This window comes from Syngnathus acus, chromosome 21, assembly GCF_901709675.1.
Source record: "Syngnathus acus chromosome 21, fSynAcu1.2, whole genome shotgun sequence".
Lineage (NCBI taxonomy): Eukaryota > Metazoa > Chordata > Actinopteri > Syngnathiformes > Syngnathidae > Syngnathus > Syngnathus acus.
The window spans coordinates 14,111,910-14,139,798 of NC_051105.1; the positions used below are offsets into that span (position 1 = coordinate 14,111,910).

The following is a 27,889-nucleotide window of genomic DNA, read 5'->3' on the forward strand; positions in this document are numbered from 1 at the left end:
AATTGAATGAATTATTATTATTATTATCACGGGCTTCAAGAAACGAACCCCCCGTCCTGTGGAGAGCCCAAGGCTTGCTAACCAGCTAAACAGGTTCTACTGCAGGTTTGATCGGTCCTCCCACACAACAGGACCTCCTGCAGCAAAATGTACATACTCACCTCCCCCCACAACCGCTCTGACCACACCTCCATCACCGTTGTCACGTACTCTCTCTCTTGCAGAGGCCGCGCCCGCACTACAGATCCGCGAGGAGGAAGTGCGCCAGATGTTCCGGAGACAAAAGATCAGGAAGGCACCGGTCCCAGACGGCGTGTCACCTTCCTGCTTGAAAGTCTGTGCTCAGCAGCTGGCACCCATCTTTGCACGGATCTTCAACCGTTCCCCGGAGCTGCGTGAGGTGCCCTCGTGCTTCAAGAGCGCCACCATCGTTCTAGTGGCCAAGAAGCCCGCCATCACAGGTTTGAATGACTATAGACCTGTCGCTCTGACATCTGTGGTCATGAAACCTTTCGAGAGGTTAGTGCTGAACCACCTGAAGGATGTCACGGGCCCCCTGCTTGACCCCCTCCAGATTGCCCACCGGGCAAACAGGTCGGTGGATGATGCGGTCAACATGGGACTGCACTACATCTTGCACCACCTGGACACCCCAGGAACGTATGCCAGGATCCTGTTTGTGGACTTTAGCTCGGTGTTCAACACCATCGCTCTTGACATCTTCCAACAGAAGCTCATCCAGCTCGCGGTGCCTGCCTCCACGTGTCAGTAGATCACCAGCTTCCTGACCAACAGGAGACAGCGTGTGAGGCTGGGGAACATCACATCTGACACCCGGACCACCAATACTGGCGCCCCTCAGGGGTGCGTCCTCTCCCCACTGCTCTTCTCTCTCTACACCAACGATTTCTTCTCAGGTGACTCTCTTGTGAAGCTCCTGAAGTATGCAGACGACACCACTCTCATCGGACTGATCCGGGACGGTGATGAGACTGCGTACAGACAGGAGGTGGAGCGGCTGGTCCACTGGTGTAGCCAAAACCACCTGGAGCTGAACCCGCTCAAGACCGTGGAGATGACAGTGGACTTCAGGCGACACCCTTCACCACTTTCACCCCTCACTATCCGCAGTAATACTATTCTCTCCACAGACACCTTCAAGTTCCTGGGAACCACAATCTCTCGGGACCTGAAATGGACCGGCCACATAGACTCTGTCCGGAGGAAGGCCCAGCAGAGGCTGTACTTCCTGAGACAGCTCAAGAAGTTCAACCTGCCGCGGGAGCTGCTGAAGACCTTCTACACTGCCATCATCCAGTCTGTCCTCTGCACCTCCATCACTGTCTGGTTTGGATCGGCCTCCAAACAAGACAAGCACAGACTGCAATGGACAATCAGGACTGCAGAAAAGATAATTGGGATCAACCTCCCATCTATCCAAGAATTGTACCTGTCCAGGACCAGGAAACATGCAAGTAACATCTCTACAGACCCTTCTCACCCTGGTTGCAGTCTGTTTGAACTACTCCCCTCCGGACGGCGTTATAGAGCTCTGTACGCCAAAACCAGCAGACACAGAGACAGCTTCTTCCCCCAGGCTGTTGCTCTGATGAACTCACACCACTCTTAGAGTCTCAGAGTCATTGCTGTGCAATAACAACCTGCTCTCCACACGTTTTTTGAATTGTCTACACTGTTTGTACTATGTGTCCTCTCTGCATCCATTGCAGCCTGGTCATCCTGGAAGAGGGACCCTCCCATCTGTGGTCTCTTCTTAAGGTTTCTCATTTCCCCTAGTTTTTCACACATCCTGAGTGTTGTTAGTCACCTAAATGTTGAACAGAGGCTGTCAAATTGTTTGGCACGCCCAAACATGGCAAACAAAAATTCACTGATTACTGTATTTTCACGTTCAAAATGCGCACCGTAATAAAAGGCGCAGTCTCAGTTGTGTGCCATGACTGTTTAACACACACAGAGGGCGCAACAGATCATAGGGCACAGGTTTTATATATACAATCCACGAAGGAAGGTTAAAAGAAAGGTTATTAATTATTCCTCTTTTGTTGGCCTTCTGCTGCCATCTGTGGTGTTAGCAGGTCATTTTGGACCCGTGTATTAAATCAGCCATAAAATACCCTCAAAACAATCTTTTATCATCCAATGTTTTTCTTAACTCTTGTTTAGCTGGTTGGGCTCCCTTATCCATGAAAAGATTGGTTTTAATATTTTTTGTGGCCCCCTGGGCCTTTGTTTTAACAGCATACCCCTCATTTTCAATGTCTAAAAAGTGGTCAAATTAACCTTAAGAGAAGAAGGCAACAAAATAATCAGTTGTTCTGTTACCTGAGTGTAACTGAGAGATATTAAAACACATTTCTTAAATGTTCAACAAAAAAAAGATTTTCATTTTAATATTATCAAATATAGTAACATCTATGGTGTTTCGGGTCATTTGGCACCCGTATTTATTTACTTAAAGAAAAGGGCAAAAACAAGTCTTTTTCCACACAATAGAACTTTAATACAATATTAAACAATATGAAAAACAGAACAGTATAAATAATAAAAAATTACAATAAAACAAAGATTTGCAAGGTCAAATAAACAACAACCAATCGAGAAAATCACACCAAATCAAGTACTTGTTCTATAAATACTATGTGCAAAGAACATGCCTGTGTGTGTGTGTGTGTGTGCGTGTGCGTGTGCGTGTCCCAGGCTAAGTTGTGCAGGATCTCGGAGCAGCAGTGGGCCCCAGAGATGTGGCATGTAGGCCCACCGGTGTGTGGACACGCCCTACTGCCCATCAACCACTGTCCCGGCTGTGGGTAAACAGCTCCAGCTATGGGTAAATAGTGAAGACCTCAACGGTGGACCAGGCGGAGGATGATGGCTGACCTGAGGGGTGGCGTCACAACGGCTGGGAAGGCGGATGAAGGCTGCAGCAGAAAAGGGTCACCAGTCGTCTTGGTCTCCTTGCCACTGGACTCTGACCCCGATCTGTCAAGAACGGTGTGGTGACTGTCTGTGCACCAGTCTCCCCACTTTAAACAAAGTCACGCACAGGCGTCTTTTTCAGGGAATCCACCTTACATCCCGGATTAAAGTCCTGTGGCGACCAGTAAGTGGCAACGGGGGCAGGATTGTGAAGTCTGGAAGCCCCTAGTCACAAGCTGGCACATCAGGCGGTGGATGTTAGATGATCGTTGGGCTCTTGGACCGAGGCAGAAAGAGTTCTTTGGTAGCTGCATCCACGACTGAGCAGCCCTTTTTAGGATCCACTCTGCTCACCCCTGAGGGGGAAGGGGCTAGAAAAGGTGCCCTAAACATAGCCTGCCTCAAACCTCCCGACTGGATTACCGCGTTCAGAGGGATCACCAATATGCGGTCGAAAACACAGAAACATGAATTTTGGAGCATGGAATGTGCGCACACTAATGGACAGTGTAAGCAGTGATAGGCCGGAGAGGAGAACCGCCATCATTGCCAGGGAACTGAGAAGATGCCGGATTGACATAGCTGCTCTTTCAGAAACCCGACGGGCAGAGGAAGGTCATCTGAAGGAGGAAAAGGGTGGATACACTTTCTTCTGGAAAGGAAAGGCCACAGATGAGCCTAGGATCCATGGGGTTGGTTTTGCCATCAAGAACCAACTGATCAGTCAGCTCTCTGAACTCCCTGTGGGAATCAGTGAGCGCCTGATGACCCTCCGTCTGGTGCTGGCCAACAACCAGACGGCAACAGTTCTTAGTGCTTATGCACCTACCCTCGTTTCCGATGAGGACAAAAAAGAGGCCTTCTATGCCTGTCTGGATGAGGTATTGTCAAAAATCCCCAAGGAGGACAAGATTATTATATTGGGAGATTTCAATGCCAGAGTGGGCCGGGACCACTACCTCTGGAAGGGCACCATTGGAAAGGAAGGCATTGGAAACATCAACTCCAACGGGGTTTTGCTTCTTAGCAAATGTGCTCAATACGACCTTACCATCACCAATACCATCTTTCGCCAGAAGAACAAACTCAAGGGTTCATGGAGACACTCTCGCTCTAAACAATGGCATCTTATTGACTATGTCATTGTCAGAGCCAGGGATCAGCGCGACGTGAGCATCACAAAAGCCATGATGGATTCAGAGGCCTGCTGGACAGATCACCGCCTGATACGATCCACGATGTCCATCAGACTCAAGAGGAAGAGGAGACTGCAAAAGAAGCTGAGCCGGCAGAGACTAAACCTCGAGACCCTGAACAACACTGCCGCCCTGCAGCTGTTTCAGGCCTCTCTTGGAGAAAGCCTCAATCAGGAATACCCTGAGGACATTGAAGAACACTGGAGCTTGTTCAAGTCTTCCATCCTCGACACCTGCCGTGCCACTCTCGGGTACAAGGCCAGAAAGCATCAGGACTGGTTTGATGAGAACGACACGGAGATAGAACAGCTGATCTCCAAGAAAAGGGAAACCTTTCATGTCTGGCAAAATGACATCACCTGCACAGCAAAGAGACAGGCTCACTCCAGAGCCAAGGCTGACGTCCAGAGCCGGGTGAGACAGATTAAAAACTCCTGGTGGACAGAAAGGGCACTGAAAATCCAGAGTTTGGCAGACTCTGGTGACACCAGAGGCTTTTTCAGCGCTACTAAGGCTGTCTACGGCCCAAGCCATCGCGGCCAAAAACCCCTACGCTCTAAAGACGGGCAGGAGCTGTTGAAGGACAATGAGTCCATAAACAACCGGTGGAGAGAGCACTTTCAGGAATTCCTCAACCGTGACAGCACAACTCAGTCAGATTTCCTCAGTCACATCCCTCAGAGTCCCATCAGGGAAGACATGGGTGAACCTCCCACTTTAGTAGAGGTCCAAGATGCCATCAGGAGCCTGAAGAACAACAAGGCCTCTGGGCCAGATGGGATCCCAGCTGAGGTCCTAAAGGAAGGTGGACTAGAGCTCCAGCGCCACCTCCATTCCCTCTTTCTGAAGGTCTGGGAAAAAGAAGTACTCCCCTCGGAGCACAGGGATGCTCAAATAGTGACCATTTTCAAGAAAGGGGACAAAGCGGATTGCGGAAACTATAGGGGCATCTCGCTCCTTTCAACAGTTGGCAAAGTACTTGCTCGTGTTCTTGCCAATCGCCTACTGCCACTGTCTGAGGAAATTCTCCCAGAATCGCAGTGCGGTTTTCGCCCATCTAGAGGCACTGCAGACATGATTTTTACAGCACGCCAACTCCAGGAGAAATGCCGTGAGCATAAACAGCCTTTGTTCATGGCTTTCATAGACCTTACAAAAGCCTTTGACACGGTGGATCGCCAGGCCCTATGGAGCATCCTTCTGAGGTACGGTTGCCCGGACAAATACGTCAGAATACTGCGTTTATTACATGACGGAATGACAGCCACAGTGCTCAACAACAGCTCCTTGACTGAGCCTTTCACTGTAGAGACAGGGGTCAAACAGGGATGCATTATTGCACCCACCCTGTTCTCTGTCTTCATTACCGCCATACTCCACCTCATCAACAAAGAACTACCACACGGAATCCCAGTATGGTACAGAACTGATGGCAGGCTCTTCAACCTTAACAGGTTCAAAGCCAAAACCAAGATCAGAACCACCACGGTCGTGGAGCTCCAGTATGCAGACGATAATGCCATTGCAGCACACTCTGCAGAAGACCTCCAGGGCATCCTGAACTCCTTCACTAAGGCATACAGAGCCCTGGGTCTGGCCGTGAACATCAAGAAGACCCAGGTGCTACATCAACCCCCACCCAACCAGCCATCTACTCCGCCCATCATAAATGTGGACAACACTGCACTTGAATATGTTCACCATTTCCCCTACCTCGGCTGCTTTCTCTCCTCCAAAGCGGACATTGACTCTGAGGTCAACCATCGCCTGAGCTTTGCCAGTGGAGCGTATGCCAGACTCCGGAAAAGAGTCTTTGAAGACAGAGACCTCCGGGTTGACACCAAGCTCCTGGTTTACAAAGCTGTGGTTCTCCCCACCTTACTTTACGGGGCAGAATCATGGACAACCTACAGCAGGCACCTAAGAGCTCTTGAACAACACCACCAGAGAACCTTGAGGAAAATACTCAGGATCAAATGGGAGGAGAGACGCACAAACATCAGCGTTCTGGAGGAAGCCAGGATACCGAGCATCACCACCTTAATAATGCAGGACCAACTCCGGTGGACAGGACATCTCATCCGCATGGCTGACACCCGCCTCCCCAAACAGATGTTATACTCCCAGCTGGAGAGAGGTCCGCGAGCCCCGGGCGGGCAAAAGAAACGTTTTAAGGACAACCTCAAGACCAATCTCAAGAAATTCCAAATAACATCTCGGGACTGGGAGCGCATCGCCTTGAACAGGAACTGCTGGAGGGCAGCGGTGCAAGAAGGTGCAGCACATCACGAAAAGGAACTCCGCCGTGTCGCAGAAACCAAACGACAACTCCAAAAGGAAAGACAAAAACAGGCTCCAGCACGACCACAACCCACCACCACTTTCCCCTGCCCACACTGCACAAAAATATGTGGATCCCGGATCGGCCTCTACGCCCACCTGCGGACCCACAAGTAGACGACCCTGAGAAGAATAGAATAGAATGATGATGGTGTAGGTGTGTGTGTGTTTGGTGTGTGTGTGTGTGTGTGTGTGTGTGCGCGCACGCGCGTGCTTGTGTGTGTTTAGATGCATGTGTTGCAAACAGTGACAGTTTTAGTGTGTTCTTTGCAGATGTATTTCTTGCAGGTGAAGCACACTATGTAGGTTTTTCTGTCCATACTGCTCGGGCATACCTGACACCTCTTTCTTTTTGAGCAAGGTGGTCTCACTGGCATTGTGGCTGTGGATGGAGTGCCTGAGGCAGGACTGGCTGCTGAGGGGGAAGGTGATGCTGATGTTCTTCTGGTTGCTGTGGATGGCGTGCTTGGTGAACACTGAAGCTGTCTGACCAAGTCTGCAGCAGCTGGGTCTCGGGGCACCCGTTCCCGTTGCTCAATGTGCGGCTGGACAAGGGAATTCCCGAGCTCCTCAAGAAACTTGGTGTTTTTGGTTGAATTCCACCCTTGGTGAATATGGGTCCACAACACAAATGCATTGTATGCAGACACATTGAGGATGTTGTAAAACACAACCATTGGCCATCTCCTGGTCATTCGCTGGCAAGTGTAGGTGGCAGTCAGCTTGTCCAGATTGTCCACTCCTCCTTTGTTTTTGTTGTAGTCCAGGATGATGATGGGCTTTTTGTCTCTTCCTGATGACACAGCAGCATCTTTGTGAAGAGTGGACATCAGTATCACATTCCGTTGTTTTTTTGGACAACAAAGTCAAAGTCTGCTTTATTGTCAATTTCTTCGCATGCCAAGACACACAAAGAAATCGAAATAACGTTCTCACTATCCCACGGTGACAAGACATAGTACACAATATACATACAAGTAAACAACACAAAAGAATAAAAACAAGAAGGCACAAACAATGAATAAATAAGAGTGATGAATAAATAATAAATAAACAAATAACACAATAAATAAGAGGAGCAAAATGGAGCAAGTGTGCATAGAGCAGACAGTCAGAATATAGCGCAAAAGTACAGGACGCTACGCAGAAGGGGGGAGAGAGTTCAGGATCCTAACAGCCTGGAGAATGAAGCTGTTGGTGAGTCTGGTGGTGCGGGAGCGCAGTGGTGGTATCTGTGAAAACAAATTTGGAGGAAAGTGGAGCCCTGTCCTTCACCAGCAAAATTTCAGCGGGCAGCTCAGGTTTATTTTTTGAGTTTCCTCCCGAGAAGTTCTTGTCCAAGGTCATAGCTGGTAAAATAATTGTCACAAGTGATGTTGTGACCCTGCAGTCCAGTAGTCAAATCGAGGACTACACGTTTTCCTTGTTTTTTTTCAGGGATGCCGCTTGCAGATTTGCCTGTGTAAATCTGTAGGTTCCACGCATAGCTTGTTTTAGCATCACAGGCTGCCCAGATTTTTATGCCATATTTGCCTGGCTTGCTGGTCATATTATTGCCGGAATGGGCATTTTCCTCGGAAAGGGAGAAAACGTTCATCCACTGTCACCTCTGGCCCTGGGTTGAACATCAGTGGAAGGAGTTGCACCCATCTCTCCCAAACATCCCTGATGGGAGCAAGCTTGTCAGATTTTGCTCTGGTGTCTCGATTGTCAAATCTGAGGACTCTTGAGATCATGTGAAAGGTCTGAAGAGACATTGTTGCCCGGAAAATATTTCTGCCCGTTGATATATCCCAGAGACTCTCAGTTGCCTCATAGCTGGATCTGTAAACTCCAGCAAGGAGGAGAACACCAATGTAGGCATCCAGGAACGTCTCATCAATGTCTTTCCACGTGTTGCCATAGACTTTTTTCCCCTCAAGGTTTGTCATAGCAATTATGACTTTTTTTTAGTGACAATGGCAAAAAAAGATCAAAGCACGTCTTGATGTCACTTACTCGTCACAGCAAACCTCGTGACCCCTGGGGTCATTTTGATGATGTTTGCAGCAGCTGTCCTTCCATGCACATCAGGAGGAACTGTGCTCCAACGTATGTTGCCACGTTTGGATTGGAATGATTCAGCAGGAGCAGCTTCAGCACCAGTGACCTCCTCTTCAGACTGATCAGTTGTGTCTGTTTCTTCCAATTGGTACTCCACATCATCTTCGTCCTCAGAGGCCTGTTCATCTCCATCGCTAAAATCCTGTGTCCGCTCCCTCATTTGCAGCAAAGATGTGATCCAAAGCTTCATTTACAGTCAATCTTCTCCTCATTGTTGCATCCTGTGAATTGGAGATGTGTACTCTGCAAGTCACCACCCCCACACTCAAATGGCTTGACATGCCTGGACATGTCTCCCTTTGTTTGCTCTCGCAAAGAGGCAAAGAGAAAAGCCCCTAAATGAAGCTCAAGTGGTTGGAGGAAGAGGCTGTTGGTTGATTGTGTGTTTATGATTTCATTTTGGGCATTTTTTGTTTTATAATCGAAAATTTTAATTGGGTCAAAAATGACCCGAACACCACAAAAGTAATTTTTTTCACCAGAGCAGTTTATAATTTAGTAAAAAAAAATATATATTTTATTTTGTTTAAATGGAAGTCCCTGACAAAGTCAAAAAGTTTCAACGCAAAAAACAAATGTATGAAGTACTTTTATGCATGCTAAAACTCAAAACGGGTCAGTAGTGACCCTAACACAATATTAACATTCTCATGGCGCTCTCAACTACGTCCGCCTTACAACAACACACACACACAAACCCACACACCCACACACATACACACACACACACGGGGCGCACTACAACTCCACGCCCACACTTACCCCTTTAACATTCTCATGGCAACAACAACAACACACCCACACACAAGCATACAAGCGTGCGTATTTAAAAATGAAGTGGGAGCTGTTAGGGTTGATAGATTAGTTTGGTCCTACGATTATGTTGGAACACAGATATGTAATAATTAACCAAACTTGTCCTGTCTTAACAAAGTAGTCGAACAAAGTGCTACGATCCTTTGAACTGATTGACCAGCTGGAGAGGAAGCAATCTAAGTTGTTCTGTTTACACAACATCGTAAAACACCCCCTGCTATGATTTGACCAGAGGCCAGGGGTTCACCTCCATCCTGTCCACTCTCACCCCCACCCTGTTTCTCTCAATAAATATGCTCTTGCAAGAGGCCTAAGTCAGACTTCGTTCGAACATCGCTGTATGCACAGTGACGAACGAATTCTCCACTTGCAAGTGCTCAAAGGGCATACTGTCTCCCGTGTGGTTCTTGCAAATAAGTTGCACTAACAGGAGCAAAACTGAGTTTGGTATTCACATTTTTATTACCGGTAATGGTCATCAATTATACGCATCGAAGTCCTCATCCTCTGTTTCCGAATTGAACAGCAGCACTAAATCTCTAACAGACATGCCAGGTTCACTTTCTTCACAGTCAGAGTCACTTTCCGTGCCGTGTGGCTCCTCGGATATGATGCTTTTACGAAAGCTTTAACAACAGTGCCAGCAGACACGTTAGCCCAAGCATCCACAATCCATTCGTTAATTGTGGCGTAACTCGCCCGGCGCTACCTTCCACTCTTAGTTAAACTATGCTCTCCATCGGTCATCCATCGCTCCCACGCCGCTCGCAGCTTTACTTTGAACGGCCGGTTCACACCGATGTCCAGCGGTTGGAGTTCCTTTGTCGTGCCTCCTGGAATAACAGCAAGCTCGGCGTTCATTTGCTTCACTTGTTTTTTCACATCGGCTGTGAGATGGGCACGCGTAGAGTCACAGAGCAACAGCGATGGTGATGAGTGGCTGCTCGATTTCCATGCTCCTCCGCGTAGCTGATGGCCTTCAGTTTGAACTGTGCTTGATAAGCGTGTCTCTTTGCCATTTTTACTGTTGTTATAACAACAAGTTTTGCATGACGCATGTACCCGTTCTTTTATATACAATCCACGCCCACACTTCCCCCTTTAACGTTCTCATGGCGTTCTCTTGAGTGCAGTTGCTTCGGGTAGATGGAGCTCGTCAGCTTGGGAGGGCAATCCATCTAGGGGACGGAAAACCCTGATTCTCAAACCCCCACTGCCTTGTGGGTTACTTATTCTCGGGAAAGGCTTCGGGAGACAACCCTGAGGAAAAATTCGGAGTGGAGCCCCGAAGACGGTTGGATAGTCGACGTCGACATCTCTCCGGCAGCTCCTGCAGCTAAACCAGCTCCAAATGTAATGCGTAGCGTTCCCTTGGATCAAGTTGGTGCAGCCGAGAGTGGAGTCATGTTTAATGGGCAATGCATGATCTTCAAAAATTCTGCCCTGGCTAGCGCCATGGAGAGGATACTCCAGCCTCGCCGTCCATGCTCCATGGCGCTACCATTGTCTCTCGAGACAGACGGATGCCAGAGAGAGAGAGAGAGAGAGAGAGAGAGAGAGAGAGAGAGAGAGAGAGAGAGAGAGAGAGAGAGAGAGAGAGAGAGAGAGAGAGAGAGAGAGAGAGAGAGAGAGAGAGAGGCGTTCTCTACTACGTCTGCCTTACAACAACACACAGGGCGGGGCGTACTGCAAATCCACGCCCACAATTCTCCCTTTAATGTTCTCATGGTGCTCCTTAATACGTCCGCCTTACAACAACACACATAGGGACCACTGCATGATAGGGCGCGCCGCACATTTTGAAAAAAAATCTAAGACTTTTACCCGTGCCTAATAAACGTGGAAATACGGTATATATATATATATATATCCCTAGAACTATCTAACAACTGTAAATAACTCGTCTACAAGTGATGAAAACCCAATCGCAAATTCACATTGTGGCGGTGTAAAAACACTTAGTTCTCCGCGTAAGTTAAGCTAACAAGTGGAAATGATGTGACGAAAGTGGCGCCAAAATGCTGCCGAAAATAATGCGGATGTTGTCGCATCACTGCTGCCAGTTAGTTAGGTTTACAGAGGCAAGCTGATTTCCGTAAGATGCCGTTGCGGTGGGCGGGCGAATGCTCACGAGTCGCTGAGGCTAACGTTGCCCGGCCAGATGGCCTATATATAAACAACATTTTCTCAACGGATTTACACGATTAACGAAAATGATACTTCCGACGGAAAAAAACACGGAAATTCACGGATCCGTGGAAAATTCTCATCCCTGCATCATCAGACTTCCAGCAAGGAGGCCGACCCTTCAGTTGAGTGTGACTTTTTATAGGGCCTTCTTTTCAGATAGGCGGCGGAGGTGATACCCCATACGTGGACTTCAGGGGAAATGTAACTAAAATGAACCCTTGCCAATTTCAATTGACTATTTAACGACGTATGAACAATTCAGCTGACATAAAGCCTCTCGGAACATTTTGTGTTTGCGTATATTGGTGACTGGTGAAAAGAAATAGACAGACGTGACGGGGTACTTCAGCTGCAAAGAGGCTGCTCATTTCTCCAAAATCAGCCAAAGAGGCTAATCCTTGTGTTGTACCATAAATAGAGATGTCTATATACACTTTGGTGCCAATTCATAGCTGTCTTTGTCGTACTTTGTAAGCGATATTCTTTACAAAATTTACAATGGGGAAATTGAGATTTCTTCCTTCCTTGACATAGTCAGATTGATGTGTCGAATCAAGCAGACTCCACCCAAAAAGTGGGCGTCAATAAGTGTTAGGGCTGGGTAAAAAAAATTATTTAATCGATTTTGAATACATACCATTAAAATGATATAATCAATTCATAGGACACCCATGATGCGCACTTTATTTTAATTTTTCTGCCACAGGACCGCAACAGTCTCGTGACATCATACGTGAAGACGTTCAAGCGCGAATTCATAAAGCGGTGGAGGCAGGTAAAACACTGCTCTGCAAGTCGTCCCAGCTCAAGTCTGACGTTTGGATCAATTTCGCATATAAAACAACAAAGGACAACGAGCTGGATAGATTCAAGGTGGTGTGCAAGATATGTGGAGCTCAGTTATTGTAGGAATAGTACAAACCTCCGAAGCCACTTGACAAGGTACCGCACTAGTCCGTTGGCTTCCGACAACAAGCCGCCCGGGGCAAAACAAAAGAAACTGAGGGACGTAGTAACGTTACCATCAGAGTCTCCACGGGCCAGACAAAGTGTGAACTGTCAAATTTATGAAATTAACAGGATTTGCCTTGAGAGGTAAATTTTACTTTTAGTTTTGTTGATATTATTTTGCACTGACACAATGCCTTTATGCAATTTGTTGTTAATGTACACTCACTTGCACTTTTCCGACTGACAAATCTATTTTTACAGTTAATGTGATCTGTCAAGTTTAATTCAAAATTGCACCTGAAACCTAACGAGAAAAATTAAAGTCATGTGTATTGAGGTGAGCTATTTTCATCATTTAAGGGCAGATTGAATCGATTCGAGCCGAATCGAATTGAATCAAATCACAATTAATCGATTTAGAACCTACAGAATCGAAAATGAATCGGTTTAGGAAATTGGCCATAATACCCAGCCCTAGTAAGTGTACCTTACTTCTGTTCCAAAATATCGATAACTCTCTTGAGTTTTTTTACAGGGGGGAATTGTACCATTGACATCATTTTTTCATAGTTCTATCACAAAAGTGCCAATGTTGGTCTCGCTTTACCATCCCTTTAAACAAAATTCCCACATAATTACACCTGTTCACTATCATATTCAATATTTCGCATCATTCTGGTGAAAAAATTCACCAGTCTAGTTTAATTTCATTTGATGGAAAAAGTCTACTCACAGGCAGAAGTACAATGGATGAACTTGGAGAAAGTCCCAGCTCCAATAGAGTCTTATTAAAGTCTTCATTGGTGAATTCCCTTCTCGGAAACATGGTGGCCATGGAAAAGTTGCTATTGCGGTTTCCAACTTCCTAAGAAACAATGCAGACAAAAATCTTTAGCTACATATTTACTAAAGACACTAGTGGCATATTAAAATTACACAATAAAGGATATTACTAAGTTTGTGCATATCAAACCACAGGGAAGGCTACAAATGTAATTTCATGTCAAAATATTTCCTCATGCAGGATGTTTCTCAGAGAATATCAAAGAAGCAATACGCTTATGATAGTAAAGAGTTGGAGTGGCACAAGAAAATATTTGAGAGCACAGTAAAGGCAATTGAAACATCATATAGCATAGACAAACTAATAAAATCATATAATTAAAAAACAAAGAAATAGAGCTGCGACCAGCAACGAAGGGCCGTCGCAGCCCGGTCCACTTTGGGGACTGGCATGTTGGGGTACTGGCACAACGGAATGTGATTTTGTTTTGAATGTCACAATAAACCTCTAAAGATGTTTTTTGCAGGCCTGATGTGTGTTTTATGACTTGTCATGCGTCTTGAAACTTAAATCTCTGGTAAAGTTTTTTTCCCTCCAAATTCGGCTTTTTCGTTCCCCAGTTGGGTGTTTAAATCACGGTATTTCATTGTCAACTGAAACTTTTTTGTGAGTTACTTTGACGCATATAAAATAACTGACTTTTTTAGTTTTGGTTAATAATACACACATCTAAGGGAAATGATAATCCCTCATACAAAATGTATCTGCATGAACGGAGCTTGAAAACAAAATGGCTTGTCCTCCATTCAGTGCTAGCAAAGAAACACCACACATTTCAACATTTTCTGAAGAGGAAACCTTATGAAAGCTTTTGTGTATTTTTAGACAATCAGAAACATTTTTGCTTTCATGTCAAATAGTGTGTTTCAATGGCAGCGGAATTTGACAAAATGAAAAATTTTATGTAACTCTATATTCAATCTATCGAACCTCCCATCTATCCAAAACTTGTGCCTGTCCAGGACCAGGAAACGTGCAATTAACATCTCTACAGACCCTTCTCACCCAGGTCACAGTCCGTTCGAACTACTCCCCTCCGGACAGCGTTACAGAGCGCTGTACGCCAAAACCAGCAGACACAGACACAGCTTCTTCCCCCAGGCTGTCGCTCTGATGAACTCACACCACTCAGAGTCTCAGAGACATCACTGGGCAATAACATCGTGCTCTTGGCACTTAAATGTTATTAGTAACTTGAATGTTGTTAGTCACTTAAATGTTATACAGAGGCTGAGATCAACCGGAGTCAAATTCCTTGTTTGGCATGCACAAACTTGGCCAATAAAGCTGATTCTGAATATCTTTAGATGAACCAGTCAATGTTTCATGTGCATAAAATATAAAGCTCTTTGGAGAGTTCTCTAATAATTTTCAAATTGAAAATTTTGAATTTTTGGTAAGTGGGAAGTTTTGGAGTAGTTAGGCAAAAGATGAACAGTTGAAAGTTGAAACGGGTTGAATTGGTTGGAAAATGTAGAAATTAGAAGGGAATTTTTGGAATGAGAAATACGCAAGCGCTCATCACATGAATATTTGGAATACGTCAAAAGTGGAATGAAATGAATCGGATGAATTATGTGGAGCACGTCACAAAAGTGCGAGGAATTAAATATAATAACTAGAATTTGCAATTTCTGGAGAAATTTAGTATGAAGGCAAAGAAGCTCTCTCTCTCTCTCGTGTAACGTCAGCGCTCCAACTTGGTGTCGTGGAGCCACGCCAGCATCTCTGGTCCCAGGTCGAAGAGGCCGGCCTCCGAGGGTGGTCTATATAGGGGGCAGGTGTTGATGATGTGGTCGGCTGTCTGCACTCGCATGCCGCACTGTCCGCCAGTCCCCACTGCCGCATAGACATGTTGAAGCGCCCAACACCAGTTCTTAAGCGGTTCAGTGTGGTCCACTGCTGGCGAGGTAGTTCGTCTCCTCCTATGGCGCCGTCTCTTGGTTCCCAGACATAACGGTGCATGAGGGAGGGGCCAGCTGCCTCCCACTCCTGCTTCCAAGCTGCTGCCAGCCAGGCATCTCTGGAGATGTCTTCAGGGATGGATTTGAGCATCTCTTGTGCTGCCATGTTGTAGGGGTGGCGTGCCTTGAGTCTGCTTGGTGGAGCTGGAGTTGTTGTAGTGTTGTGCAGGATGTGCCAGTTGTTATTTTTTGCCTTCCTGGCGAGAACGAGGGTGGCAGCCTCTCGCCGAAGGTTGGGCGGCGCTATTCCCGCAAGGACAGGCAGGAGGGACACAGGGGTGGGTTTCAGGCATCCTGTTATAGTTCGGAGGGCATTGTTAATTGCCACATCCACCTTTTTGGCATGGGGGCTTCTGTTCCAAACTGGAGCGCAGTACTCTGCTGCAGAGAAGACCAGCGCTTGGGTTGATATCCGCAAGATCTTAGCAGAGACTCCCCACGTTGTTCCAGCAAGGCGGCGGATCAGTGCAACCCTGAATTTCACCTTTGCCTTCAGATCTTCGAGGTGTTGTTTGAAGGATAGGGTCCGATCCAGACGCACGCCGAGGTACTTTGGGGCTTGTTGAACCTCCAGGCGTTTGCCCTCAATGCTCACTGCCAGTTCTCTCCTTGCTTCCCTGGTGCTGAGATGGTATGATGCACCAACAGTCTTTCCAACGCTGAGCTGGAGACGCCACTTTTGAAGGTATGCTGCCATGGTGCGCATGTCTTCATTCAGGCCGTCTTCCGTCGCCTTCCACGTTGGTCGACTCAGGATGATGGCAAGGTCGTCTGCATAGCCATACTTTCTGGATGCTGTGTCCGGTAAGTCGTATATATACAGTGCCTTGCGAAAGTATTCGGCCCCCTTGAACATTTCAACATTTCGCCACATTTCAGGCTTCAAACATAAAGATATAAAAAAATTATTTTTTGTCAAGAATCAACAAGTGGGACACAATTGTGAAGTGGAACGAAATTTATTGGATAATTTAAACTTTTTTAAAAAATAAAAAACTGAAAAGTGGGGCGTGCAATATTATTCGGCCCCCTTGCGCTGATACTTTGTAGCGCCACCTTTTGCTGCAATTACAGCTGCAAGTCGCTTGGGGTATGTCTCTATCAGTTTTGCACATCGAGAGACTGGAATTCTTGCCCATTCTTCCTTGCAAAACAGCTCGAACTCAGTGAGGGTGGATGGAGAGCGTTTGTGAACAGCAGTCTTCAGCTCTTTCCACAGATTCTCGATTGGATTCAGGTCTGGACTTTGACTTGGCCATTCTAACACCTGGATACGTCTATTTGTGAACCATTGCATTGTAGATTTGGCTTTATGTTTTGGATCATTGTCCTGTTGGAAGATAAATCTCCGTCCCAGTCTCAGGTCTTTTGCAGACTCCAACAGGTTTTCTTCCAGAATGGTCCTGTATTTGGCTCCATCCATCTTCCCATCAATTTTAGCCATCTTCCCTGTCCCTGCTGAAGAAAAGCAGGCCCAAACCATGATGCTGCCACCACCATGTTTGACAGTGGGGATGGTGTGTTCAGGGTGATGAGCTGTGTTGCTTTTACGCCAAACATATCGTTTTGCATTGTGGCCAAAAAGTTCGATTTTGGTTTCATCTGACCAGAGCACCTTCTTCCACATGTTTGGTGTGTCTCCCAGGTGGCTTGTGGCAAACTTTAAATGAGACTTTTTATGGATATCTTTGAGAAATGGCTTTCTTCTTGCCACTCTTCTATAAAGGCCAGATTTGTGCAGTGCACGACTGATTGTTGTCCTATGGACAGACTCTCCCACCTCAGCTGTAGTTATCTGCAGTTCATCCAGAGTGATCATGGGCCTCTTGGCTGCATCTCTGATCAGTCTTCTCCTTGTTTGAGATGAAAGTTTGGAGGGACGGCCGGGTCTTGGTAGATTTACAGTGGTCTGATACTCCTTCAATTTCAATATAATTGCTTGCACAGTGCTCCTTGAGATGTTTAAAGCTTGGGAAATCTTTTTGTATCCAAATCCGGCTTTAAACTTCTCCACAACAGTATCTCGGACCTGCCTGGTGTGTTCCTTTGTCTTCATGGTTCTCTCTGCGCTTTAAACAGAACCCTGAGACTATCAAAGAGCAGATGCATTTATACGGAGACTTGATTACACACAGGAGCATTCTATTTATCATCATCAGTCATTTAGGACAACATTGGATCATTCAAAGATCCTCACTTAACTTCTGGAGTGAGTTTGCTGCACTGAAAGTAAAGGGGCCGAATAATATTGCACGCCCCACTTTTCAGTTTTTTATTTGTTAAAAAAGTTTAAATTATCCAATAAATGTCATTCCACTTCACGATTGTGTCCCACTTGTTGTTGATTCTTGACAAAAAATTAAAATTTTATATCTTTATGTTTTAAGCCTGAAATGTGGCGAAATGTTGAAAAGTTCAAGGGGGCCGAATACTTTCGCAAGGCACTGTAGATGTTAAATAGTGTTGGTGAGAGAACTGACCCTTGCGGTACCCCGCTCCTCAGTCTACGGAGCCTACTGCACTGCCCACTGCTGGTTTGGAGAGTAAAGCTGCGGTTGGAAAGCGTCTCCATAATGAACTGCACCATGTGCCGGTCCGGTATGGTCCTCAACAGCTTCAGGTGGAGTCCCCGGTGCAACACGGTGTCATATGCGGCAGTTAAGTCCAGGTATACCACTCCAGCTTTCTCCTTATCCTGGAAGCTGTTCTCGATGTCTTGGGAGAGTAGGGTAATCTGGTCTGCTGTTGACCTTCCGCGACGGAAACCAGCTTGTTCCCGTGGGAGTTGTGAGTCCACCACTGGCTCTATGCGGCTGTGTATCATTCTTTCCAAGATCTTAAATGGGACACTCAGCAGTGAGATGGGCCTGTATGACTTGGGGTCCTCCGCATCTTTGTTTGGCTTCAGCAAAGAAGCTGAAAAAATACTTGGGGTATGCTACAGAATGATGTCCTAAGTTGGAACAGGTTGAATCGGTCAAATAATGTTGGAATTAGAAGCAAAAAACAACATTTTGTAGAATTTTGTGTGAATTTTAAAGTTGAAAACTTAGAATTTTTGGTAAGTGGGAAGTTGTGGAATAGGTAGGCATTAGATGTACAGTTAAAAGTTGGAACAGGTTGAATCGGTTGAAAAATGGTGAAAGTAGAAGGGAAAAACAAAATTTGGGGCACTTCCAGCTCGTTTGGGGGCACTGCTGGTTCAATTGAGGTCACCTCCGTTTTTTTCTGGACACTTCCAGATTTCTTGAGGTCACTTCAGGTTCAAATTTGGTCACTTCAGGTTTATTTGGGCCACTTCCGGTTTGTTTAGGGGCACTTCTGTTTCATGTGAGGTCACTTCCAGTGTATTTGGGACACTTCCGGTTTTTTGTAGCCACTTCCGTTTTTGTCTAGGTCACTTCCGGTTTATTTGGGGCACTTCCGGTTCAATTTAGGTCACTTCCTATTTGTATGGGGCACTTCTGGTTTGATTTGGGGCACTTTCGGTTCACTTCCTGTTAAAATTGGGGCACTTCCGGTTCTCTTCCTCTTCATGTTGGGGCACTTTCTGTTCATCATAGCTTGTCACGCCAAACCAACAACCATTGTAGGGTGTCCTGGTTCACATTCAGCAAGTCAGCATTGTTCAGGCTGCATGATAAGGGGCACGCTCGGAGGATATGCTCGATGGTCTGGGTGCCCTCTCCACACTGACCCGTCCCCAGACCCCATCTGACCATATTATCGCCTGTCCTACATACTCCTGATCTTGCCCTATTAAGAGCACACCAGCTGCGTCTAGGGAGATGTGCCCCATCAGCAATTTCTTCGGTGGGGTCTTGAACAGCACTGTTGGGGGTATTCCTTTGTTCAGATTCCTTCTATTGGTCCACTCTATACTTTTGTCCTGATATATGGGGTGGAAGTTCCTCCTCAGTGACAAAACTTTTTCTAGATTTCAGTCTAGGGTCAAGTTAGGAACGTTCTCGTCGTGACCCTGTTAATCCGTAAGGAGACCAATCCTAACATTACATGCCAATACAGTCCAACCAATTGCGATCTTATGGGTGGTAAAAGGATAAACCCTCGGCCCTCTGATAACATGAATATAATTAGTTTAAATATTGAAGACTTTAGCAATAACAAAGCAAAGATCCTTTCAGATCTTCAGCCAGATGTCTTGTGTCTGCAAGAGACACATAGGGTGAACAACCATCGCTAACCAAACATATGGAAGTGCCATATTTGTTGGGGACAAATCATCAGTTTTGAGCACGGCAAGAATTGAAGCTGGCCCCATTGAAATAATCAAATTAGAGACAAAACACCTGACCATCATCTCTGTTTATAAACCCCCAAATTAATCATTTGAGTAGCTTCCCACCTGAGACCTCCAAGGGAAAATATGAGCAACAAACAAACTATGAGAATAAACCACCTCAAAGAATAGCAGCAGTAAATCCAAAATAAATTGCTCACCAATTAATTGTGAACGGCCATCCAAATAATGAAAAACTTTCTGTTCATTTTAGGTCACTTCCTGTTTGTGATGGGGCACTTCCGGTTTACTTCGTGTTCATTTTGGGGCACTTCTGGGTCACTCCAAGATGGCCGCCACATTTCGCCTTCACACTAATAAAGTTAATGGTGTAGAATAACATACAATAACTTCGCCTTCACACTTGAATGCTACTTCAGTCAATCAGCAAACACTGTTAGCATCCAGAGTGATCATGGGCCTCTTGGCTGCATCTCTGATCAGTCTTCTCCTTGTTTGAGATGAAAGTTTGGAGGGACGGCCGGGTCTTGGTAGATTTGCAGTGGTCTGATACTCCTTCCATTTCAATATAATTGCTTGCACAGTGCTCCTTGAGATGTTTAAAGCTTGGGAAATCTTTTTGTATCCAAATCCGGCTTTAAACTTCTCCACAACAGTATCTCGGACCTGCCTGGTGTGTTCCTTTGTCTTCATGGTACTCTCTGCGCTTTAAACAGAACCCTGAGACTATCAAAGAGCAGGTGCATTTATACGGAGACTTGATTACACACAGGTCCATTCTATTTATCATCATCAGTCATTTAGGACAACATTGGATCATTCAAAGATCCTCACTGAACTTCTGGAGTGAGTTTGCTGCACTGAAAGTAAAGGGGGCCGAATAATATTGCACGCCCCACTTTTCAGTTTTTTATTTGTTAAAAAAGTTTAAATTATCCAATAAATTTCATTCCACTTCACGATTGTGTCCCACTTGTTGATTCTTGACAAAAAATTAAAATTTTATATCTTTATGTTTGAAGCCTAAAATGTGGCGAAATGTTGAAAGGTTCAAGGGGGCCGAATACTTTCGCAAGGCACTGTACATATTACGTATATTACGTCTCAGTGTGGCGGAAGCCACACAAAACAACTTTGTCTTTGTCTATGCCATTTTAGAGGGTCCTAATGCAATTTTTTTTGCACAAATTTTTGCAAGTTTTATCAATAGCGGTGGAGATACGTACTCAACGTGCTACATACAGTCCTCTGATTGGTTTACTGCCCCGATCTACGTAAAACAATGTCCTTTGATTGGTTCTTCGGGTCTACATGTTACTCAAAGCCTCTCAAAACAACTTTACAGATTTGCACAAACGATAGTATTGATTCATCAATGGCGGCGGAGATACGTACTATATGTGCTAGTACAGTCCTCTGATTGTTTTTTGCCCCGATTTATGTAAAACGTAATGTTCTCTGATTGGTTTATCGGGTCTTCATATAACACGGAAGCCACACAAAACTGTACAGATTTTGGAATTTGGTCCACACAAAACGCACACCTTATTAAAAGGCGCACCTTAGTTTTTTGGGAGAAAATTAAAGGCTTCTAGGTGCGCCTTATGGTGCGGAAAATACGGTATAATACTAAATACTAAAACATAATACTAAAAATACTAAAAGTTAATGGTGTAGAAAATGGGTGTTGAACTCCAGTCCTCGGGGGTCATATTCCTACGTTTTCCAAGTTTCTCTCGTTAAACACATCTGATTCAAATGATCAGTTCATCCTCACGTTCTGCAGGAGCCTGATAATTGAATCAGGTGTGTTTAACGAGGAAAACTTGGAAAACATGTAGGAATGCGGCCCCCAAGGACTGGAGTTTGACACCTGTGGTTTAGAATAACAGACTTCGCCTTCACACTAAATATATTACAGCAGAGTATTTTTAATCAATTTAGGTCCCAAAGGATCAACTAAAAAAGCAAGATACCAAAAAGATGGAGTAGCTAACCAAGTTATTGTCTCGTCAAAACTATGACTGAGGACCAGAACCTTTGCAATAACTGAGGTCTACTCATTTTACTGACCTGTATCACAAACTGATGAACTTCCTGAAGTTTGCTCTGTGAGGAAAACTGGTTGGTGAAGGATGACCCATCTGGGAGGCGAAACTGAAGCCTTGTGGTGGTACTAATGATGCACAAACGCAACATTAATTATTGAAAAAAAGTACATACATTTCTGATCTACGCTGTTTGTATTCACACCTGAAGCGAATCGCACCAGAGTTCGTTTGGAAGCGAACCGAGACCACTTGAAAAAGTAGGTCTCGGTCCGTTTCTTTAATCCGCACCAGGATTCGTTTGCGTGTATTCACACCTGCATTAAAGGTCCGGACCAGCGTTAGAATCAAACCCTGGTCCTTTTAAAGTGGACCAAACAGTCAGGTCTGAAACACTCAATCTGCAAGAATTGTTTTACAAAGCAACCCTACAAAGACTATCTACAAAATCCCTTTGTTCGCAATAACGGTAAGCTACACACAGGTGATAATAAAGGCAAATCAAGTCAGTTGACTCACTACTGTTGAGATGTTCCCTCTTGGGTCGCGGAGGGTACAGAGTACAGTCAAACCTCGGTTTTCGACCACAATCAGTTCCAGAAGGCGGTTCGAGAAGCGAATCGTTTGAATTCCGAATCTATTTTTCTCATTACAAATAATGGAAAAAATTTCAATCCATTCCAAGACTAAAAAAAAACACCTTTTTTAAGCATTTTTTTCATTTGCACATTTTTGTTTGATCACGCAACTGCAGCGCACCACCGACCGTGCAACCGTAGCGCGCCGCCGACCACGCAACTGCACCGCGCTGGTCGCATTATTGTGACAGAGCCGTCGCTGAAATTTAGAAAGTATTTTTAAAGTCCTGATGTACTTTCCAAAATTTAAGTGGACCTCAGTGCGCAGGGAGCTTAATTTGGTCCGATCACGCAACCGCAGCGCGCCGGGCACTCACTGTCGCATTGCTTTAATTAATTAAGAGTGTCTTTGTGTTTTAGGATGGCTTTACTGCTCCCACTTGCTTTCTTTGGAGGCATGATTAGGGGTTAATACAATCCTCAAAGTAACGAAAATACAATTACAATGAACGGAGTCAGTCGGCATCCGGGCCGCACGGTCGGGTTTTCTCGGGTCCTCTACGCTCATCTCGCGAGGTTCGACCTCCGAATTTTTGTTCGACAAACGAAGCAAAAAAAATTCTCAAATTCTTCGTTAGAATTCCGATTTGTTCGAGAACCGGGACGTTCGAAAACCGAGGTTTGACTGTATCACAACCTCCTTCGCCAAATTTATTTGCAAGGACCTTTGCCCTTACAGCTTGGTAGACAATGATGGCTTTTACAGAATCGCGCAATACTGGAACCGTGGTGTGAGCTACTGGCTCGCACTTCACAAAAACATCCCCGTAGTGTATGCTGATGCATGAGCAGATGTAGTCCACTGTCTTGATGTACATAAAACGTGTACCGTAATTTCCGGACAATAAGCCGCACCTGAAATGACCTCATTACCTGTATTACCATAACAAATCTTTTACAATATCATAAAAAGCATGAAAAATCGATAGATAAGCCCCACCAGACTATAAGCCACAGGGTTCAAAGCTTGTGCAAAGGTTAGCGGTTTATAGTCCGGAAATTACGAGAATTAATGTTCATGGCATGAACTTTCAAATTTCCCGGCTGTACAGTGCTTATATTCACAATGCTAGTGGACAGTGAATCACTATGCAATGTACATGTTTCTTTGTACATTGTACAGAGTTTTGGCATTGAATAAAATTACTATGCAGCTGTACATTTTTATTTGTACATTGTACAAGTTTTGGCATTGAATGAAAGAAAAATTAGACGTTTTCCTTTTTGTCTTCTAAATTTTGCTGTTGCGGCTTTTGATCAGGTGCGTTTTGTAGTGCTGGAATAACACTGATCCTAAAAAATAGATGTGGTCCTTAAGTGTCATCACACTCTAAATGTGATGTTTTGAGACAATAATGGCAGATTTACCCCCTTGGCTTCACAAAAGTACCCTTTACAGCTTCAAGCTCTGTCTGTTTGGCCTGTAGGGTTATTTGCTGAGCCTTGTGCTCCAGGGTTTTGGAATGAAGGGCTGCTCTATCCACACAGTCCTGCAAAACAGAGATAAAACAACAACAAAAGAATGAACATATTACATTATTAATGTCACAAACTTAATTCCCTGCAATGAATAATAAGTTCGTAGATGTCTTCAGGCTTAGACTTTTTAAGATTGGATGATGTGGGTATGAGAGGGGATTTTGAAGTCGAAGCTAGACTCAATTTTAAAATGAACTCAAAATGGTCGTCTTCTTGTTAGGTTTAGCGCATGGCTTTAGGAGACTATACATATACAACCAAAATTTCATAGAAACACACAAACACACGCTGCTGTTAAAAATTTTTAGGGGGTGCCACAGATTTTTTTCCCTCTTTTTATCACTCTGTGAACTTAAAAACATTGAGTCTGATGTGTGTTGCATGTGTTTTAGTGCATCTTTAGACACTTAAACATAGCACTGTTTTCTTGGGGAACTCTGTGTTGCCACGGCAACAATGTTTCGCAAAGATTCACAAACTTCGTGTTTTAAAATCATGAAGGCCAACACACTCTTTCAAGTAAATCTTATGTCACACACACTGCGTAATGAATGCTTTCTGTATGCGTTGCATCCTCCGACAACGCAAGGAAAGTATTGTCGTCAATTCACAAGAGGAATGGTCAAAAATACATTCAACCAGAATCCAGACTCTCATTAGATACTGTAAGAAGTGTTCAGAGGCTGTTATTTCTGCAAAAGGATCTACTAAATATTGATGTCATTTTTCTGTTGGGGTGCCCAAATTTATGCACCTGCCTACTTTTGTTTAAGTAATGATGGCACATTTTCTGCAAATCCTATTAACTTCATTTCACTTCTCAAGTTTCACTGTGTTTGTCTGCTATACGATATATTTAACTGAAATTGCTGATCCGAACAACCAATGATTTATAAAGAAAATCTTGAAAATAATCAGGGGTGCCCAAACTTTTGCATAAGTCGCACTGGAGTATGAGTCGCCTTTTTGGGGGAAATTTATTTGACAAAATCAGACACCAGGAAAAGACATGAATCAGCAACAACAGGCTGACGGTACGGTACGCTAACGTTAGATAAACACAAACGAGGAACTGAGAACATGCCTGACGTGACATAAAGAGTTATTTAAATAACTATAACATAAATACGTTTATAGAACCATCCGTATCACTCTACATAAATCATTAAATCCATCAAAATCTTCGTCCTCTGTGTCACTGATAAAAAACTCCGCTGACTCCGGAAGTAGATGCGGCGCTTCGTCTTCTATGTTGTTGACGTCAGACTCATCGTCAGTTGCAGTTCCAATTATTCCACAGGCCTAGAGCGCACTCATGCGGTTTAGTGTGAAAATAACATGTGAAAAGATATACTAGTTAGGAAGCAATGTGTTAATGATCAAGTAATAATGTGTTAATAATTTCACATACAAGTCGCTCCTGAGTTTAAGTCGCACTCCCGGCCAAACTATGACAAAAAAACTGCGACTTACAGTCCGGAAAATACGGTATACAGATTTTTTTTTACACATCCATAGAGTCCAGTGCATCAGTGTTCCCTAAGATCTTTTCCTTACCTCATTCTCCAACGTTGTCTTTCTCCGATGCCTGATATCCAGGTTCCAGATAAAACATCATTAATATTTTGAGGTAAAGGTAATTAAAAGCCAGTTTGCAGGTTTGCTGTTACCTTTTCATATCTGGATTTGCTTCACTGATAAAAGATACATTTGTAGGATGTGGATATTCACTCGCTGCAGTGGTCACAGCTGACTGGCGACACGCAGCTGCAATGATTAAAAGACATGGCAGATATAAGAATAAAAGGCTGGACGTGAATTAAAATTATTAATTGAAATACGAAGAAAAATCCAGACAAATGATGTGTCACGCACTTTTCTTTCTCATTTACCTGTCCATCGTGTTCGATGACACTTGTTTCAAAGGGAGAGGGGACACATACGAACACACACGCAGACCACACATGACAGACACAAACCTCTCCTTCCCTCTCATATCTCTCTGTATCGCTCTTTCACACACCTCACCTCCCATTCACTACCCCTTCTTACACTCACCTCTCTCTCCCTATCCCTTCACTACTGTCTCTCATTCACTCACACACAAATATACACGTCAATAGTGATGAGAGTTCATTATTGCCATATTTCGTTCCACTGAAGATATGTGACCGAGCTGCTCTGAGGTGAGAGCTGTTACATGGTCTGTGGTACTCGCTGCACTCATCTCATCTCAACCAGGTTATGGATCTGATGAGGATCCAGGCTATTTGATAAAGTTTAAGACTACCTTCTCAAAGGGCATACACACACGCATGGCCAACATCAACAGATGGCTGAAGGTGGCTATAGCCCTCAACACGCGATTCACAGATTTGAAGAGCATACACAAGAATGAAAGAGATGGGGTATGTGTGTGACTGAGACTAGTGCTTTGGTTAGAAAGTGCTATGCAACAAATGAATTTTCCCCACTTTTAACAGGTGGACTGTACTGATGGCGCCGCGGATGGCCGCCACGGTGAGTCGCTCTCTGTTACTTTGTCTTATTTTGTGTGTTTTCTATGTCCTCTGCTGTCCATCCCGGATCGCTTTTACCACAGAAGCGCTGTTAAACATCGGACAGTCTTCTGGTATTTTCTCTCTGATCCACTGTTTGACCTCCGTCAATTTTAGCTGGAGCGGCAGTGCTATACAAGCTAGCACGACAAAGACGACGCGGAAAACGCACTGGAGCCCTCGTAAAGCTGAGGCAAAGAGGGTTCCGTTCTTCCCTACCATCAATTCACCTGGCGAATGTTCGCGCCAGATGGACGAACTGCTGCTCCTCAATTCAAGGAACACGGACTTCAGCAGATCAGCCGCTCTGTGTTTTGTTGAAACGTGGGCACCCCCCACCACGCCGTGAAGTTAGCTGGGTTTTGGCTAATGCGGCTAATGCGTCCAGATCGCAGCGCGGAGCTCACCGGAAAATCAAAGGGAGGTGGTCTCTGTTTCTACATTAATGAACGTTGGTGTACTGATGTCACGGTGTTGAAAGAGTCTTGCAACCCTCTCCTAGAAACACTTTTCAAATACTGCAGGCCGTTCTATTCACCAAGGGAGTTCTCCTCGATTGTCATGGCGGCTGTTTACACATTCCACCACACGCACGTGCAGACATGGAGAAACTTCTACCAAATTCACTAATCATTGTTCTGGGTGATCTTAACAGGGCGAACCTCGCACACAAACTCCCCAGATACAGACAGCACATAACGTGTCCCACCAGAGGGGCACAGACACTGGACCGCTGCTACACTGTAATTAAGGATGCATACCACTCTGTGGCTCGTGCAGCTTTAGGACTCTCGAACCACTGTCTAGTTCATCTGATCCCGGCCTACAGGCAGAAACTAAAAACTTCTAAGCCTGTGGTGAGGACTGTGAGGAAGTGGACAGTGGAGTCAAGGCAGGACCTCCAAGCCTGCTTTGACTGCACCGATTGGGGAGTTTTTGAAGCTGCAACTTCAGACTTGCATTAACTCACTGACACTGTCACATCATACATCAGTTTTTGTGAGGATCTGTGTGTGCAGACTAAGACCTGCACGTACAACAACGACAAACCTTGGTTGACAATGACCCTCAGGAGGCTGCGCAAAGTCAAGGAGGATGCCAACAGGAGCGGCGACCAGGACCTGTTCAAGCAGACCAGAAACACACTGAACTGAGTGGTCGGGAAAGCCAGGAGGTGTTACGGGGAGAGCCTGGAGAGACACCTCTCTGCCAATTCTGATCCCTCAACAGTGTGGAAAGGTCTGCAGTGCATCACAGGCTTCAAGAAGCGAACCCCCCGTCCTGTGGAGAGCCCAAGGCCTCCAAACCAGCTAAACAGGTTCTACTGGAGGTTTGATCGGTCCTCCCACACAACAGGACCTCCTACAGCACAATCAACATACTCACCTCCTTCCACAATCGCTCTGACCACACCTCCATCACCGTTGTCACCGACTCTCTCTCTTGCAGAGGCCGCGCCCGCACTCCAGACTCGCGAGGAGGAAGTGCGCCAGATGTTCCGGAGACAAAAGATCATCAAGGCACTGGGCCCAGACGGCGTGTCACCTTCCTGCTTGAAAAT

General features: G+C 45.2%; 1 protein-coding gene and 1 long non-coding RNA gene across 3 annotated transcripts in view; one reads left to right on the forward strand and one right to left on the reverse strand.

The window, feature by feature from the left end:
- The window catches only part of ubxn4 (UBX domain protein 4), a 109,791-nt gene that overhangs the window by 43,461 nt on the left and 38,441 nt on the right, over positions 1-27,889 (reverse strand). The window contains exons 6-10 of one of the 2 annotated variants that reach the window (XM_037280648.1): positions 25,441-25,537; positions 25,328-25,373; positions 23,660-23,781; positions 21,679-21,781; positions 13,270-13,401 (exon numbers count right to left, since the gene is read on the reverse strand). In XM_037280648.1, the coding sequence (XP_037136543.1) occupies positions 13,270-13,401; positions 21,679-21,781; positions 23,660-23,781; positions 25,328-25,373; positions 25,441-25,537 (500 nt within the window). The remainder of the gene's footprint in view (positions 1-13,269; positions 13,402-21,678; positions 21,782-23,659; positions 23,782-25,327; positions 25,374-25,440; positions 25,538-27,889) is intronic. The other variant, XM_037280649.1, reaches the window with a different exon arrangement.
- On the forward strand, positions 100-27,880 carry LOC119139731. The gene is made up of 3 exons (XR_005101430.1): positions 100-149; positions 25,418-25,420; positions 27,697-27,880. It is a non-coding gene; the product is annotated as an uncharacterized LOC119139731 (long non-coding RNA).